General features: G+C 46.9%; 1 protein-coding gene across 1 annotated transcript in view; it reads right to left on the reverse strand.

The window, feature by feature from the left end:
• Positions 1-11,393: 11,393 nt before the first annotated feature.
• The window catches only part of LOC142303164 (proton-coupled amino acid transporter 1-like), a 112,130-nt gene continuing 105,414 nt past the window's right edge, over positions 11,394-18,109 (reverse strand). The window contains exon 11 of the mRNA XM_075344335.1: positions 11,394-15,465. Within this exon, the coding sequence (XP_075200450.1) occupies positions 15,191-15,465 (275 nt within the window). The 3' untranslated portion in view covers positions 11,394-15,190. The remainder of the gene's footprint in view (positions 15,466-18,109) is intronic.

The raw sequence follows: 18,109 nt of genomic DNA on the forward strand, positions 1-18,109 counted from the left end.
TTAAAAAGATAACCGTGATAGGTCTTCCTCAACATGTGATCCAAGAGGTAACCAGCAGGGTCGCAGAGAAACTCCTGCAAATCCGATCACTAATGAGCACACCGCTTGTCCACGGCCGAACCAGCCTGTGCAACTCAGAAACACCAGAGAAGGCATAGTGTGGAGTGTCATTCTGCAGCGTGAACAGCATCAGATACCGGCATGAGACTCTGAGTTTAGAGCAAAACACCGTGTGACACCTGCAGCCAGGTAGTCTTCCATATTCATGAACTCTACCATAACCAGCTCATGATTGTCAGCTATCTGCCTATGCAGAGTGTATACAGAAACCTGCCAATAAGTGGTATGGACGGGGTTATAGAACGCTCAGCATTCAGAGAACTGGTAGCTCTGCAATAGATAAAATATTGATTTTATGAAAACTGCCACAAGAAGCCCAGTAAGTGATACATCGCTGGAATCAGGGACTCTGCCTCTATATCATGAGATCTCTAATGGCTTTGGCAAAAACATGGTGACAAAGTCCCTTCAAATTGTTCATTGTCTCTTCAGGAAGGAAGGAGACAAACTCTAGTGACACCTATTGTTTAAATTGTTGCCATTCAGCCTCTCCGCAAAACCACTGAAGAGAGCAGATCAGATCGCTCAGCACCCATTAAATTAGACAGGAATACCAGAAATAGGGCTGTCAGGTTTGGCAAAGCCATTTTTAAATCCCTTATAAGAAAAATATGAGTTAAAGGGAATCTGTTAGCAGGTTTTTGCGTCACTTGTAAGTGATGTGTCTCTTATTAGGCTGTGTATTGTACTTTCAATTCAATCAGTGTTTTATCAGGAGGCGAATATCACTACTGGACTAGATTTCTTATGCAGGCCAGTCAGGTTAATCTGTGTAACCACGCCTCCAAAACTGATTGGAAGTTTGCACAAAGCTACCAATCAGGAGTGTGAGCGGGGTAATACACAGCCCAGAAGGCTTAGTTCTGCTACATCTACAGCAGACAAAACAGGGATTCTACCAAGACTGCACAAAGCAGCCCAGTAAGTGATACATCACTGGAATCAGGGAATCTGTCCCTATATTATGCTGCTGTCAGATTACATAGCAAAAACCTGGTGACATTCCCTTTAAGAGAAGGAGTTTAGCGAAAAGCACTGGAAACTTTGCAACGCATATCCACTGTGTAATGCTTTATATCTCCTCTGGTGGGATTATAAGGAAATAGAAGTTTGGTCCCCACATTTTAGATGACTTATAAAAGGAATTCTGTAATCAAAGGGCATTAAATAAATGTAATAGTAATAAACGCTATTGTGCCCCAGGCTGTGTGACCGGTCACCGCACTTAGACCTTTAATTACTTACGCCTGGCCTTGATTTTGGGTGGGATCCTCATATAATGCAATATACAACTAAGCCTGAAATCCAATAGACGAAGTGACATTGCTAAAGGTGATGAATATTCTCCGTCACCCAGAAACTTGACAAGAGGACAGAAAGTGCAAAAGGCAGAAACATGTGAAACCAGAATCAGGTCATTTATTCTGTAAAACGTCTATACAGAGCAATCCGCATTACAAAGACGGTATCACTACACGGCGTAGATCTGACAATATACACATCCAAAGGTAGAGTACAAAACATATATACAATCAGTCTGGAAAAAAAGAAGTTAAAGAGGACAGCTTAGCTGGCAGGAGAAATACTTGTCCCTCTGTTATTTCTCCTGGAAATGTCTGAATAAATTGACAATTGTGTATTACTATCATCTTGTGAATGTGGTACAATTATTGGACAATGTCACTGTCCAACAAAAATATTAAAACACACCATTGTCAATTTGTTCCTAAATTTCCAGGAGGGATAACAGAGGAACGGTATAATATATAGTCACAATTTTAATTTTTAGTGATAGTGAAAATCAGATCAGTGACAGTCAGATTCGTGTCCCATCCCCACCGGTCAGCTGATTGAAGGGGGTCATCACCCACCGCTCCACGCGGCACAGTGGGCAGAATGGCCTCTGCCATACAGGTAGGGATGGTTGCAGGCCATTGGGTGTCCTGATACAAGCGAACAGCCTCATCTTGCTTTCTGAAAATGGACCCAAGTTGGAGAGCACTTTAGGTGCCGTAAGTGGCCATACCACCATGCGTGGAGCTGGGCCACTTATAGAAAACCCCTTTAAGCTAAAACTGCATAAGGGGCACCAATATATGCAAGTAGTATTCATAAAAGAACATAATCTTGGCAAATAAAGAATACTCAATGTTTGAGAAATCTACGAAAGGTCTATGTTGGCCTGTGGAGATTGATAGACCAAACCTTTCTTCTAAAGTTGTTCCCCTTGAATCCTTTTGAGGTATGTAAACTTATGTTAGTAGCTGGACTATGCATACAATACCTTTAACTCAATAAATGCTGTTTGAATACATTGATGCAGTATCACATGGAAGCTTATGAACACACGGTGGCGGTACGTCATATTTCGGTTATGGTTCTGGGTTTTGCCACCTAGGACCTTAAAAGGCCTTTACCTCATCTATTCCCGAGCCCTTCAAATGACCCATAGGTCACTTTCTCACTGTTTTGTTAATGAAGAGGTTCCTCGGGGGAGGAGCTTCCTACATAAATGCCCAATAGCAAAATGGAATAGGATTACACCTGGGTGCAGAGGTCAAAAGCAGCCGCATGGTGTCTCTGTCCAGTGGCACAACTGGATGAGCTTGTGATGACGCACAAAGGAGCAAGACTGGAAGGCTCAATACACTTCCATGCCATCTAAGGGTGCGTGCCCACGATCAGTGTTTGCAGCAGTTTGGACGCAGCATGCTTCAGCTGCGTCCAAAATGCTACATTGTACAGTACAAGCACAGTGGATGGGATTTCTTGAAATTCCGTGCCCACTGTGCTTGTTTTTTCCGCACCAAACCCGGATCGTGGGTACAGCTGTGGTCTCCTGCGGAGGAGACTCACGGACCCGAAGCGTCCAGGACGCAGAGAGTCCTGATCATGGGTGCATACCCCAAGTGTATTTAGTGCCAAATCAGGATAAAAATTAATCCTATGGGATCAGGTAAGCTTTATCATTTCTGATCCTGTTCTTGGTACCAAATATAGTGAAATGTTAAGGGTGCTTTACATGCTGCGACATCGCTAGCGATCTCGTTAGCGATGTATCACGCCAGATCGCACATACGATTTGCAGAGATCGCACAGGTGACCGGCGCTTCAAAATTTGACCTATGTGCGATCTCGGCAAATCTTATCTGCGATCTGGTGTGTCACATCGCTAATGAGATTTCTAGCTCACTAGATTACGACCCTTTAGGGGTCGTACATCCTCCATTTGTGTATGAACAACAACACCGAGGTCATTCAAGGAGCTTCTATATTAGTAGAGTTATTAGTAGTAAACCACAAGCTTCGCTTTTAGAGTATATATGCCTGTCAGCTCCGTTACTAGAAATGTGGCGGATGGCGTGATCCACAATACAGTACATTACGCACCACCAGGAGTGCCCACTGTTGCACCAGGTTACTATACGTAAACATTTTTCAAGTTTAGGAAATAGTAAAATATCACATTTAGTGCAAAAGTCATAATGGAAGGGGGAAGTAAATCAGTAAAGGCAGCGTCCTCGAGCCTCGGTGCCTAAAGTGCATAAGGGAAAAAAGTAATATGTACAGCAGGATAGCCGGAGTGAATCTGCCTTATACCATAGGGCCATGCTACATGGTAGGAGTCCGACTGATGGGACCCCAATTGAACACAACAATGGGGGTGATGTGATTTTTATTACCCAATGTTGATCTTGCAGTATATGAAATGGCAAATCATCTACAGCCAGGAATAATAGATCCCGCCCTCCCCTGCAGAGCCCCCTCAGGTCCTCTTGTAGTGAACAGGACCCTCCGTTCTAATGGTCAGTGGGCGATGTGTGGAATCGTCTCACTCTATGGGGTGTTTCCAGAATCGTCACTAATCACACATATATAGAATAAGTGTCTGACTGCTGGGGTCTGAACACTGGGACCCCACAAATAAGAAATAGGGGATCCCTTGTTGCTGTTTAAGTGAAGTGTCAGACAAAAGCTCCCATTGCCATTCCCACTCTGCTCCACTCCTGTCATGGTCTATGGGATTGATGTAAAAAGGCGGCCCTATGCCGGAAGTGGAGGTCAGACCCTCGATTTTGAGACAGCCCCCTTTCATAAAAAGGATATCGGCCAACCATATGGCCATTTACCCATAGCCAATGGCACAGACTCAACATCAAACAGGTTTAGAACAACTATGTCGGGGAAACCTTCTACCTCCTGATGACAAGTGGGGTCAGTGTATAATCATGGAGATTACATCCCTGTGTGACCCTTCACCGACCAAGGCGCCTCGTCAGTGGGATGAATAAAGAAGTGCTGCGAAATAATGTAGTAGTCATTACTACACAAGTGCAAGTGTCGTCATCACCATCACCACCACCATCGACAAACCTACAGCATTAGTAAGGAGGATTGTAAATATATTACGTATATTGCACAGTCCATATGACTAGGTCTACACTGCGATGTATCGTACCAACACTGGGATCGCGGTGTCACATTGTGACATCGCATCTAATGATTTCTTACAATGTTGCATCGCGACCTGCGTCCCACCACGACTGCAACACATATCCAATATCCAGTTTCAAGTTGCACAAATCACATTTTATAGACTTTTATGCAAGTCACATGCGATGGCAATGCATAAATTGCAGCCGTAAAGTACTCATGTGCAGACAAGTTACGCAAATGTTTTGGTCGCACGTCTGTAAACTGCTGTTGTGCAACGCCATTCAGCTGTAGCTATTACATACTGTTTTCACACATCCAAGATTCACAGTCCTCACTGTGCAGGCCAAATGAGAATCTCCTAACCTTATTACAACAGCCTCGTACAGTTGAGTTAAGTATTTAGTACAAATCCCTGAGCTCCCCCGATTCTGCAGTTTTTTTCCGTTTTGCTCTACGTCGCTCCATTGAAGAGATATTAACATTTGTTTCTTCTGGAGCGCAGTATGTGAAATCTCCACTTACAGTCCAACTGATTGTTCCTCCAGAGTCTTCTCTGGAGGCGTGTGCTTTCATCCCTCCCACCCACTTGCAGCCAATCAAACTTCACCAGCCGATATACCAGTCTATCAGCCTCAGACTTTGCCGATCTGTGATTGGCAGCATCTGGGAGAGAGGGCTGAAAACACACGCCCTTAGAAAAGCCTCTGAAGAAACTCCCAAGTGGACTGCAAGCAGAGATTTCACACACTGTGCTTCAGAAGAAACAAATATGAATATCTCTGCAATGGAGCGACGTAGCACAAAGAACGGAATTTTGTTTACTTACCGTAAATTCCTTTTCTTCTAGCTCTAATTGGGAGACCCAGACAATTGGGTGTATAGGCTATGCCTCCGGAGGCAGCACAAAGTATTACACTCAAAAGTGTTAAGCCCCTCCCCTTCTGCCTATACACCCCCCGTGCTCCCACGGGCTCCTCAGTTTTGGTGCAAAAGCAAGAAGGAGGAAATATAATTACAAACTGGTTTAAAGTAACTTCAATCCGAAGGAACATCGGAGAACTGAAACCATTCAACATGAACAACATGTGTACACAAAAAAACAGGGGCGGGTGCTGGGTCTCCCAATTAGAGCTAGAAGAAAAGGAATTTACGGTAAGTAAACAAAATTCCGTTCTTCTTTTTCGCTCTATTGGGAGACCCAGACAATTGGGACGTCCAAAAGCAGTCCCTGGGTGGGTAAAATAATACCTCGTAAGAGAGCCGTAAAACGGCCCTTTCCTACAGGTGGGCAACCGCCGCCTGAAGGACTCGTCTACCTAGGCTGGCATCCGCCGCAGCATAGGTATGCACCTGATAGTGTTTCGTGAAAGTGTGCAGACTCGACCAGGTAGCCGCCTGACACACCTGCTGAGCCGTAGCCTGGTGCCTCAAAGCCCAGGACGCGCCCACGGCTCTGGTAGAATGGGCCTTCAGCCCTGAGGGAACCGGAAGCCCAGCCGAACGGTAAGCTTCGATAATTGGCTCTTTGATCCACCGAGCCAGGGTTGATTTGGAAGCCTGTGACCCTTTACGCTGGCCAGCGACAAGGACAAAGAGTGCATCCGAGCGGCGCAGGGGCGCCGTACGAGAAATGTAGAATCTGAGTGCTCTCACCAGATCTAACAAGTGCAAATCCTTTTCACATTGGTGAACTGGATGAGGATAAAAAGAAGGTAAGGAGATATCCTGATTGAGATGAAAGGGGGATACAACCTTAGGGAGAAATTCCGGAACCGGACGTAGAACTACCTTGTCCTGGTGAAACACCAGAAAAGGAGCTTTGCATGACAACGCTGCTAGCTCAGACACTCTCCGAAGAGAGGTGACTGCTACTAGGAAGACCACCTTCTGCGAAAGGCGTGAGAGAGAGAGATATCTCTCATTGGCTCGAATGGTGGTTTCTGAAGAACCATCAGCACCCTGTTCAGATCCCAGGGTTCTAACGGCCGCTTGTAAGGTGGAACGATGTGACAAACTCCCTGCAGGAACGTGCGTACCTGTGGAAGTCTAGCTAGGCGCTTCTGGAAAAACACCGAGAGCGCAGAAACTTGTCCCTTAAGGGAGCCAAGCGACAAACCCTTTTCCAGTCCAGATTGAAGGAAGGACAGAAAAGTAGGTAATGCAAATGGCCAGGGAGAAAAACCCTGAGCAGAGCACCATGACAGAAAAATTTTCCACGTCCTGTGATAGATCTTGGCGGACGTTGGTTTCCTAGCCTGTCTCATAGTGGCAATGACATCCTGAGATAATCCTGAAGACGCTAGGATCCAGGACTCAATGGCCACGCAGTCAGGTTGAGGGCCGCAGAGTTCAGATGGAAAAACGGCCCTTGAGACAGCAAGTCTGTTCGGTCTGGTAGTGCCCACGGTTGGCCGACCGTGAGATGCCACAGATCCGGGTACCACGACCTCCTCGGCCAGTCTGGAGCGACGAGGATGGCGCGGCGGCAGTCGGCCCTGATCTTGCGTAACACTCTGGGCAACAGTGCCAGCGGAGGAAACACATACGGGAGCTGAAACTGCGACCAATCCTGAACTAAGGCGTCTGCCGCCAGAGCTCTGGGGTCTTGAGACCGTGCCATGAACATTGGTACCTTGTTGTTGTGCCGGGACGCCATGAGGGTCGACGTCCGGCACCCCCCAGCGGCAACAGATCTCCTGAAACACGTCCGGGTGAAGGGACCATTCCCCTGCGTCCATGCCCTGGCGACTGAGATAATCTGCTTCCCAGTTTTCCACGCCTGGGATGTGAACTGCGGATATGGTGGAGGACGTGGCTTCCACCCACATCAAGATCCGCCGGACTTCCTGAAAGGCTTGACGACTGCGTGTGCCGCCTTGGTGATTGATGTATGCCACCGGCTGTGGAATTGTCCGACTGAATTCGGATCTGCTTGCCTGCCAGCCACTGCTGGAACGCTTTCAGGGCAAGATACACTGCCCGAATTTCCAGAACATTGATCTGAAGCGAGGACTCTTGCCGGGTCCACGTACCCTGAGTCCTGTGGTGGAGAAAAAACCGCTCCCCATCCTGACAGACTCGCGTCTGTCGTGACTACTTCCCAGGATGGGGGAAGGAAGGATTTCCCCTTCGATAATGAAGTGGGAAGAAGCCACCACCGAAGGGAGGCTTTGGTCGCCTGAGAGAGGGAGACGGTCCTGTCGAGGGACGTCGGCTTCCTGTCCCATTTGCGTAGGATGTCCCATTGAAGGGGACGCAGGTGAAACTGCGCGAAAGGGACTGCTTCCATTGCTGCCACCATCTTCCCCAAGAAGTGCATGAGGCGCCTCAAGGGGTGTGACTGGCCTTGAAGGAGAGACTGTACCCCTTTCTGTAGTGACTGCTGTTTGATCAGCGGAAGCTTCACTATCGCTGAGAGGGTATGAAACTCCATGCCAAGGTACGTCAGCGATTGGGCCGGTGTCAGATTTGACTTTGGAAAATTGATGATCCACCCGAAACTCTGGAGAGTCTCCAGGGTAACGTCGAGGCTGTGTTGGCATGCCTCTTGAGAGGGTGCCTTGATCAACAGATCGTCCAAGTACGGGATCACAGAATGACCCTGAGAATGGAGGACCGCTACTACAGTAGCCATAACCTTGGTGAAAACCCGTGGGGCTGTTGCCAAGCCGAATGGTAGTGCCACGAACTGCAGGTGTTCGTTTTCCATGGCGAAGCGCAAGAAGCGTTGGTGCTCTGGGGCAATCGGAACGTGGAGATAAGCATCTTTGATATCGATCGATGCAAGGAAATCTCCCTGGGACATTGAGGCGATGACGGAACGGAGGGATTCCATCCGGAACCGCCTGGTCTTTACGTGTTTGTTGAGAAGTTTCAGGCCCAGGACAGGACGGAAGGACCCGTCCTTCTTTGGGACCACAAACAAGTTGGAGTAAAAACCGTGGCCCTGTTGCTGAAGAGGAACAGGGACCACCACTCCTTCTGCCTTCAGGGTGCCCAGCGCCTGCCGAAGAGCCTCGGCTCGCTCGGGAGGCGGAGAGGACCGGAAGAATCGAGTCGGGGGACGAGAGATGAACTCTATCTTGTAACCGTGAGAGAGAATGTCTCTCACCCAGCGGTCTTTTATTTGTGGCAGCCAGGTGTCGCAAAAGCGGGAGAGCCTGCCACCGACCGAGGATGCTACTAGAGGAGGTAGAAAGTCATGAGGCAGCCGCTTTGTTAGCGGTGCTCCCAATGGCCTTTTTAGGACGTGACTTAGACCGCCATGCATCAGAGTTCCTTTGTTCTTTCTGAGACCTTTTGGACGAGGAGAATTGGGACCTGCCCGCGCCCCGAAAGGACCGAAACCTCGACTGCCCTCTCCTCTGTTGGGAGAGGTTCTGCTTGGGCTGGGGTAAGGATGTATCCTTTCCCTTGGATTGTTTGATGATTTCATCCAGGCGCTCGCCAAAGAGCCTGTCGCCAGAAATTGGCAAACCGGTTAAACGCTTTTTTGGAAGCGGAATCTGCCTTCCACTCCCGTAGCCACAAGGCCCTGCGGACTACTACCGAATTGGCGGTCGCAACTGCCGTACGGCTCACAGAGTCCAGGACAGCATTCATAGCGTAAGACGCAATTGCCGAGGTCTGGGAGGTAATGGAAGCCACTTGTGGCGCGGCCGCTTCAATTTTCGCTTGACCTGCTGATATAGCTTGTAGCGCCCATACGGCTGCGAATGCTGGGGCAAAAGAAGCTCCGATAGCTTCATAGATGGATTTCATCCAGAGCTCCATCTGCCTGTCAGTGGCATGTTTAAGCGAGGCCCCATCTTCCACTGCAAGTATGGATCTAGCCGCCAGTCTGGAGATTGGAGGATCCACTTTGGGACATTGAATCCAACCTTTAACCACTTCCGGGGGAAAAGGATAACGTGTATCCTTAAGGCGCTTAGAGAAATGCTTATCCGGACAAGCATGGTGATTCTGGATTGCCTCTCTGAAATCAGAGTGGTCTAGAAACGTACTCTGTGTACGCTTGGGGAACCTGAAGCGAAATTTCTCCTGCTGAGAATCTGACTCCTCCGCCGGAGGGGCTGAGGGAAGAATATCCAGCAACTGATGAATGGATGCAATAAGATCATTCACTATGGCGTCCCCGTCTGGAGAATTAAGATTGAGAGCGCTCCCAGGATCAGAATCCTGATCAGCTGTCTCCGCATCATCAACCAGAGAATCCCCCCGCTGAGACCCTAAACAATATGATGTCGAGGGAATTCTAAGCGGGCCCGCTTAGACGATCTGGGGCTAGGTTCTAAGTCCGAACCCTCCGTCTGGGATGTATGAGATACCCCGTGAGGACATTGTTGGTCCAACTGAGGGGGGTCAGGGAACAATGATTCAACAGAGTCCCTTTGCTGAGATACCGGCCTGGACTGCAAGGCTTCTAGTATCTTAGCCATAGTCTCAGATAGTTGATCCTTAAAGGCTGCAAACTCAGTCCCTGTCACCTGGACAGTGACAACAGGTGGCTCCCCCTGGGCCCCTCTTAGCAGAGGATCCGGCTGAGGAAGTGTCACAGGGGTCGAACACTGTACACAATGAGGGTCAGTGGAACCTGCCGGTAGCTGTCTTACATGCGGCGCAGGCAACATAATAAGCCTGTGTTTTGGCACCCCTGCCTTTTGTGGGCGCCATGCTATAGTTTTCCCTGAGTAACACAATAGGGTATATAGCCAGAAAGAACTGTGCTCATACAGTGTAAATTATATACAGTACACAAATAATGTACCAATACAATACAGCACCATGGGGCTAGCACCACATGTGCTGCTTACCAGCCGCCTAAGCGGTTGTGAGGCCACCAGAGACCGTGTCTGGGTCTCCGATGAATATGTCCCTCTCTGCAGCGTCGGTGGAGCTGACAGGAATGGCTGCGGCATCCTGACGAGCTGAGGAAGCTGTGGGCGTGGCCTAGAAAGAGCGCGAAACGGGCGCTCATACTGTGCACAGTGAGGGGAGTGGAGCATGTAAATCATACTCCAGCCCTCATTGCTGCTCGCTCCGTGCAGCGTCCCGCCCTTCCCCTGCCTGTCAGGGCTGAGGGCGGGAGAAAAAAAGGGAAACTAGGCCGCAATGAAGCCGGGGACTGTAGTAATAAACGCGGCCGCTGTAAAAGCGCGGTCGCGTGAAAGTCCCCGGCGAACTACAAGTCCCAGCCGCGCCGCAGTGTCCCGTGGCAACGGCGGTCAGTGCGGTAGCCCTTACATATAAACACACTCGGCGACGCTGAGTGTGTAATGGCACATATAGACCCGGTCAGCGCCGCGGTCCCCGGTGCACTAGCACACCCAGCAAAGCTGAGGTGATGCCGTGCGCGGTCCCCATAGGGATACAGAGTACCTTTAAGATGCAGGGCCATGTCCCTGAACGGTATCGGCTCCTATCCATCAGGCTCCACAGGAGTTGTGGATGAAGCCCGGTCTCAGTGCCTGGAGACAGATAAGATCCCACTTCACCCAGAGCCCTAAGGGGGATGGGGAAGGAAAACAGCATGTGGGCTCCAGCCTCCGTACCCGCAATGGATACCTCAACCTTAACAACACCGCCGACAAAAGTGGGGTGAGAAGGGAGCATGCTGGGGGCCCTATATGGGCCCACTTTTCTTCCATCCGACCTAGTCAGCAGCTGCTGCTGACTAATCTGTGGAGCTGTGCTTGCATGTCTGCCTCCTTCGCACAAAGCAAAAAACTGAGGAGCCCGTGGGAGCACGGGGGGTGTATAGGCAGAAGGGGAGGGGCTTAACACTTTTGAGTGTAATACTTTGTGCTGCCTCCGGAGGCATAGCCTATACACCCAATTGTCTGGGTCTCCCAATAGAGCGAAAAAGAAACGGAAAAAAGCGACAGAACCAGGGAGGCTAAGGGATTTTTACAAAGTATTTATCTCAAAGGTTTTGAGCAAATGACAGGTTTTCTAGACAGGGAGACCAGAGACTGGTTTGGATATCATGGTCCACAAACAGACGTGTGAAACTGGCCTTATGGTAATCTTACCCCCTCAAACCATTGGGGCACCATGTGACCTCATACTGAGTGCCAAGGTATATGTAAAGCTGAACCGTAGAGACTACTGCATGGTGCTGACTCACCATCCTCATGCATACAACATTCCACATTATTTAAAATTCAAAGAAAATTCAAGTATATATTAAAAAAAAAAAAAAAGCACCAAAAACATTATGCATGCTGCCCGATCCACAGGCAGCACAGTATGTATCCAACACTGGCTGTACGATGTCAGCCAGGTAGGTTAGACATCAGAAAGGCAGGTCACCGGCAGCTTTCCTCCTCCTGTCCCCTTTGAGTGACAACTCTCTACCGTCATAAGTTTATAGGGAGAGACCCGTCAGTCATTGGCAGTGGGTGGGGACGAGCTGTCGGGGACCCACCTTTTAGACCACTCACATGCGTCTTGGTTCTCGGCAGTCCTTAAAGTGTGCTTTTTTTCTGAAGGACCACAGCGTTTCAGAGTCAATATACCCAGCTGAAGTCAGTCAGTGTCCTCCCTTGTCACCAGATCCTTCATAAACTACACATTAATAAATATAGTCTGACAGGGCTGGTATACTTACTATAAATGGTATCAATATGGTAGTATATTCCTGACATTATAATAAGCATTTAGTTTGAGCTGGACTCCTAAAATGTCCCTTCAGATGTCAAAAAGGTTGCTTTAGAAAAAAGGATTATACTGTCAACCTTACATGGATTTTCAAAATAAGTACGTCAGCCTCATCAGGTTTAATAAACCTAATTAATAATATATGTGTTTTGTATTGTACATTTTCAGCACCATAAGATCTCACTGTGACATTCATGTGCTTTTGTACGGTGTATGGACAATAAGACAAGGATTGTCGCCCCTCGCAGTCCTTGTTATATTAAAAGTAAAAAAAACTACAAGTCAGCTGTGATGTTGAGGATGTGATCACATAGTTGTAATTGAAATCTGTGCTCACTAAAAAAGGAGGAAAAGTGATCTAATCTAATTTTGGGGACAAAAATCATAGGTGGTCACGAGCTTACATTCATTTAAAAATATTGCATTTTTATTGAAAAAATAACAAAAAAAAAAAAACAAAAAACCCCCACATCCTAACAAATATTTTGGCTTAGGAGTCAGCGTGACAACTGGAGCACTTTATAAAAATTGTGATATTAGAATTAATGGGAAAGACTTGATCTGCTTTCAGATCTCAAAAAATGCCCCCCCTTGTCCATAGCCTATTTCAGGTATTGCAACTGCAACCCGTTCACAACAATGGGCTGCAGCTGCAATAACCAAGAACAGCCCGGGAACATGAATGGCACAGTTTTTTGTAATAAGAAGCAGACATTTTTTCACCTTGTAAATCTTAAAACAATGGATTATATAAATATTAATAAAATACAAAGTTCCAGTTCACCACAGAAAAAAAAAAAAATCTCTAAAAAAAAACCCCCTGTAAATTTGGCACAAATCTGTCATGGAAAATCCCTGTAATATTAAAGGTTTTATCTGTAATAAGTTTTTGCTTTAACATTTTAAAAGGGGGTTCAAATTGAAAAACAATGGCCCCTTTCCTCTAGAGACAGCGCCACCAGTGTGCATGAGCTGCTCTTGGTATTGCAACTAACCCCAGACCAAATGAACAAAAGCAGTTCTTCTCTTAGTAATAAACGCTGCTTCCCCTCCCCTAAATTTTCCCTTTAAGTGGTCTAATTGTACTTTATTAAATTGTAGGCATGCCCGGAATTATTTAGGTGCCCAATCCTGGTGATGGGTCCTTGGGGAAACAGCCCGTCCACCTAGTATGAGAAGAACCTTCATGTGTCATGCTAGGTATGGGGAAATATCACGCGTACAGCGACAGGGAAAGGAAAACCTGTGTCTAGTGAAGGAGGGAGATGGTGACCCCTGACCAAACCTACCACTGGGCCCTGGTTTTCCTGACCACCCTAGATAGGTTCCTCACCTATGCGCCGATCAGGATACCTGACCCTGACTGACACCACAACTGGGCTCTAGGTAGGGAACGGATGGGATGAGTGCTTAGTCAACCCCACTAAACACTAAAGAAGACACAGGGAATGCATATGAACAACTTATCTCCCGATGACTCAGGGAGAGGTACAGCAACAAACAATTTTTTCTGATGAATGCAAGCCGACTGCTTGCATTCAAGGCAATTAAAAAAAACACTAAACTCTGTCACTGGCAAAGACCAAGGGGGATGGAGAGTATTTAAGGACACAAAGGGAAGTGCTGATGATTAACAGCTGAATAAGTGAGGATATCCGCAAGGTCCTAAAAGGGAAAGGGAAGAGCATGTCAGGGAGCAGTTTGTGTAGCCCAACGCTCCAACCTTCTACAGCCGGACACCACAGGACTGTCAAATGTGACACACCTGTGCCATCAAGATGGAGGGGGAGAGTAGCAATCTTTTTTTTGGGCAGTTTTATTGGTACAAGCAACACTGTTTTCTCTTTAGGTGCCATATAATAACTATATAGCGGATGCAAGGGAAATATTTGGCAGTCTGTAGCTTCCCTTGCTGATCAGCCAAACCCTCAAAGACCAAGGGTTTGAGGAGTCAGAATTGTTTTAATGGTTAAAAGGAGTTGTCCCAGAATTTTTTTTTTTTACCTATCCATATGATGGATAAGAAATTGAGAAATGTATAGTGGCTGGGTAAGACCGCCCCCGATCATCAAAATAAGGAACCCAAAAGTCACCTATATGTATGGCACGGAAGGGATCACGTGCGACCACCACTTTTATGGACAGGGACAGCGCATTACTGCTTCAGTCAAACTATCCTACGGATAGGGGATACATCTCATTTCTAGGACAAACCCTTTAATAGGGATTTTTAAAACCCCACAAATTTAGGAACCCACCCTTTTAGGGGGAATCCTCATCTTGTGAAACCGGTTACAAGGAACCGCTCTTGCTTTTGTCTACCTGTCCTGCATTACATACACAATAAATTGACTATAATGGATCTTGCAAAGTGCTCAGTTTCTCCTGAGGGGGTCTACAAGAAAAATTAAACTTTTTCTGCAAGGTTTCCCTATAGATTATAGGGTCCCAAAAGGATGAGGATACTTTGTCCTCAGAATATTAGCAATGGACCCTTTCAATAAAAAAAAAAAGCAATTTCCAAAAGTGGAGAACCCCTATAAAGTAATCCTACGCCAGAGAAAAATTTCCCTACAAAATATAGGAAAGGCTTCTTTACAGTTACAGCAGCCAAACTATAGAATGCCATACCCCTAGAGGCAATATGAGCAGATACCACAAAAAAAAAAAAAGAAGTTGAAAAGGCGACAATAATATCCCTCGGTGTCTAGGAAAAGAATTGGCAGAATTAGCAAAGTGAGAGCTCGAGAAGCAGAAGTGCAGCGTTCACTGAGCGAGAAGACGAAGCTCTTACTATTTTTACGTGACAGAATATTTTTTGTTTGTTTTACCACAAAAGTAATACATTTGGCAACAATCAACTCAAATAAATACATTCGTCGACACAGAGATGTCATAAGAGCATAAATATAATGATGGATCCTACTGGCGGAACATTCTTCACCTCTAGGCCGGAGGCGCGGCGCTCCGTGCCTCACTGCACCGCGTACAGGGTGGCATTCAAGTGACCGGGGCTGGAATCTGGTACAATCAGCTCCCATAGGGTCACATATGTCCCAAAAACAAACCCCAGGAAGCCTACGAGACTGATGATGGCGTCTTTGGCTATGACCCAACGGCTGAGCCCCTCAGAGTAGTATGTGCTTATTTCCAGGAGGGGAGGAATGATGAGAGCCAGAGCGCTGCTGCTAACCGATCCCACCAGGGAGATCACCATGTCCAGGCGAGGAATGAGGATTGCCAAGACACCTAAGGAGAAAAAAAACAAAAAAAAGTCAAAACTTTTAATATAATATCTATCTCTCACCTGTCTGGACTAAAAACATTATTTCTTTATTACTATCATGGCTCTCACTGCCACATGCATGCCGATGTATGCAACTCAGGTACCCAAAAGGAGAACGCAAGCATTTTTCAAGGCAATCTTCTGGAAAAATGCTCGAGTTCCCTATTGACGTTCACTATACTGGGGTACTTGAGTTAAGACCGTCCAAACATCCCACTGCTAGTTACGAGTACTGAGCACCCGAGCATGGTAGTGCCCGCTCATCACTAGTTACGAGTACAGAGCACCCAAGCATGGTAGTGCTCGCTCATCACTAGTTACGAGTACTGAGCACCTGAGCATTGTAGTGCCCGCTCATCACTAGTTACGAGTACTGAGCACCTGAGCATGGTCGTGCTCAGTCATCACTAGTTACAACTACCGAGCACATGAGCATGGTAGTGCTCGCTCATCACTAGTTACGAATACCAAGCACCTAAGCATGGAAGTGCTCGCTCATCACTAGTTACTAGTACCAGGCACCTGAGCATGGTAGTGCCCGCTCATCACTAGTTACTAGTATCAGGCACCTGAGCATGGAAGTGCTCGCTCATCACTAGTTACTAGTACCAGGCACCTGAGCATGGTAGTGCCCGCTCATCACTAGTTACTAGTATCAGGCACCTGAGCATGGAAGTGCTCGCTCATCACTAGTTACTAGTACCAGGCACCTGAGCATGGAAGTGCTCGCTCATCACTAGTTACTAGTACCAGGCACCTGAGCATGGTAGTGTCCACTTATCACTAGTTACAAGTACCTGAGCATGGTAGTGCTCACTCATCACTACCGTAGTTCCGAGTACTGAGCACCGGAGCATGGTAGTGCCCGATCAACACTAGTTACTACTTGATTTTTTTGTGTTGGTATCTCAAACAAAATTCTAATAAAATACATTTAAGGTTTATGGGTGGGTGTATCAAAAAAAAAAAAAAAAAAAGGGGAGAAAGTCCGCGGGTATTAATACTTTTTCAAACGCCCTGTGTATAGAGGCGTTACCTTTCATTGCCTGTAATGATAAATAAAACCTCTTCTGAAGAGCATAACGAACACCCATGAAACGTCAAAGAATCAAGTTAATTCTATCTTTACATTTCTTTAAAAAATATTCATGGAAAGGTCTCAAAAACGTCAGCATGTGCTTTATATTATTATTAGATGTCACTATTGCTAACAACAGATACAAAAAATACATGTATGATGCAAAATCATAAGAAACAAGGTCTTTGGCCTCATAATCTATCGGGAGTCCGCAAGTAATCAAGTGAAGTGGATTACCAAGTAATGCTCGTGGATGGAAAATCCTGCCAGTACCTAATGGATAAAGGCCGCCGCGGTCACTGCCCGGACAAGTCATAGAAGACAGTCTCTATATTGAAGCGCTGCTACCTGCAATCAGTTAATGCAGAGGGAGTTGTAGCAAACCGAGCGCCATGTGCGCAGTACAGGACCTCCAGCATCACAGGTCATGTCAACCGATTACTCTGATGGCTTCTGGACTCCAGAGTGATTATAACGGGACCATCCTCGATCCAACAATTATCTAATGTGTGTGCCCAGCTTTAGATTTCCTACATATCCTGCTAAAAATGCCAATACCTGGCCAGCCTCAGACTGGTGGCCATCGGAGCTTTGAGTTCTCAACCCTACGTTTGGTCATCCATGGAAGCCAAGAAGTTCAATTTTGACTAGCACTCATCACTAAGAGTTCCTATAAACAATACAGTCGTCCAAACCCACCAAATTCCAGTAGGAAGGGACGACCACCTGATCTGTAAGGGAGAGCCGCTCAACTCCCCTCCCCAACATGATGTCGGGAGAAGGTAAGGATTGGGACACCAACTCCTACTAGAGAAGCTGCCATCAGAGCAGTCTGGCAGCGCTTACTCCACTCTCCCCACTGACGATTCTCAACACTAGGGTTATACGAGGTGTATAAGGGATAGAACACTGATGTCACCATGTGTTTCACGGACCCATAGGCTTGTGTTGGCCCTTGTCATCCGTGCTGCCAAAAAAATAAAAAGGACATGTCTCTACGTGGTCCATATGGATACATGGTCAGTGTGAAAACACCGACATGTGAAGATCAACTTAGGTTATAATGGGCACTTGTGGTATCCAGGAAAAAAAAGCAGATGCCAGCCCACATGTACATGTGAAGGGGGCCTCATAAATGTGACAATAGGGATCATTGTAAAATGTATTCTTATCACTAGCAGCCAATAAAAAACATGGAATTCACTGCTTTCTATAAAGTTATAAATTATTCCCCTTTAAAGGGCTATTATCAAGTTTGGAAGTTATATCCTATACATTAAAGAGGGGAGGACTTCATGATGACTTGGGGGCCGACCGCTGGTTCCCCTACTGATCCAGAGAACAGGATGGAGCATGGGTTTATCATATGCACAACCTAGGAGTTCTGTATTCTAGGAGTACCATAAGCCAGCATTTGCTTATCTCAGGAAGTTACAAAGCGGGGAAAAGGTGGGGGGAGGAACAAAGGGGGGGGGGAATAAAGGGGGGGGAGGGAAGGACCAAAAGGGGGGGGGGGAAAGGACCAAAAA

Source organism: Anomaloglossus baeobatrachus, chromosome 4 (assembly GCF_048569485.1).
Source record: "Anomaloglossus baeobatrachus isolate aAnoBae1 chromosome 4, aAnoBae1.hap1, whole genome shotgun sequence".
Classification (NCBI taxonomy): domain Eukaryota; kingdom Metazoa; phylum Chordata; class Amphibia; order Anura; family Aromobatidae; genus Anomaloglossus; species Anomaloglossus baeobatrachus.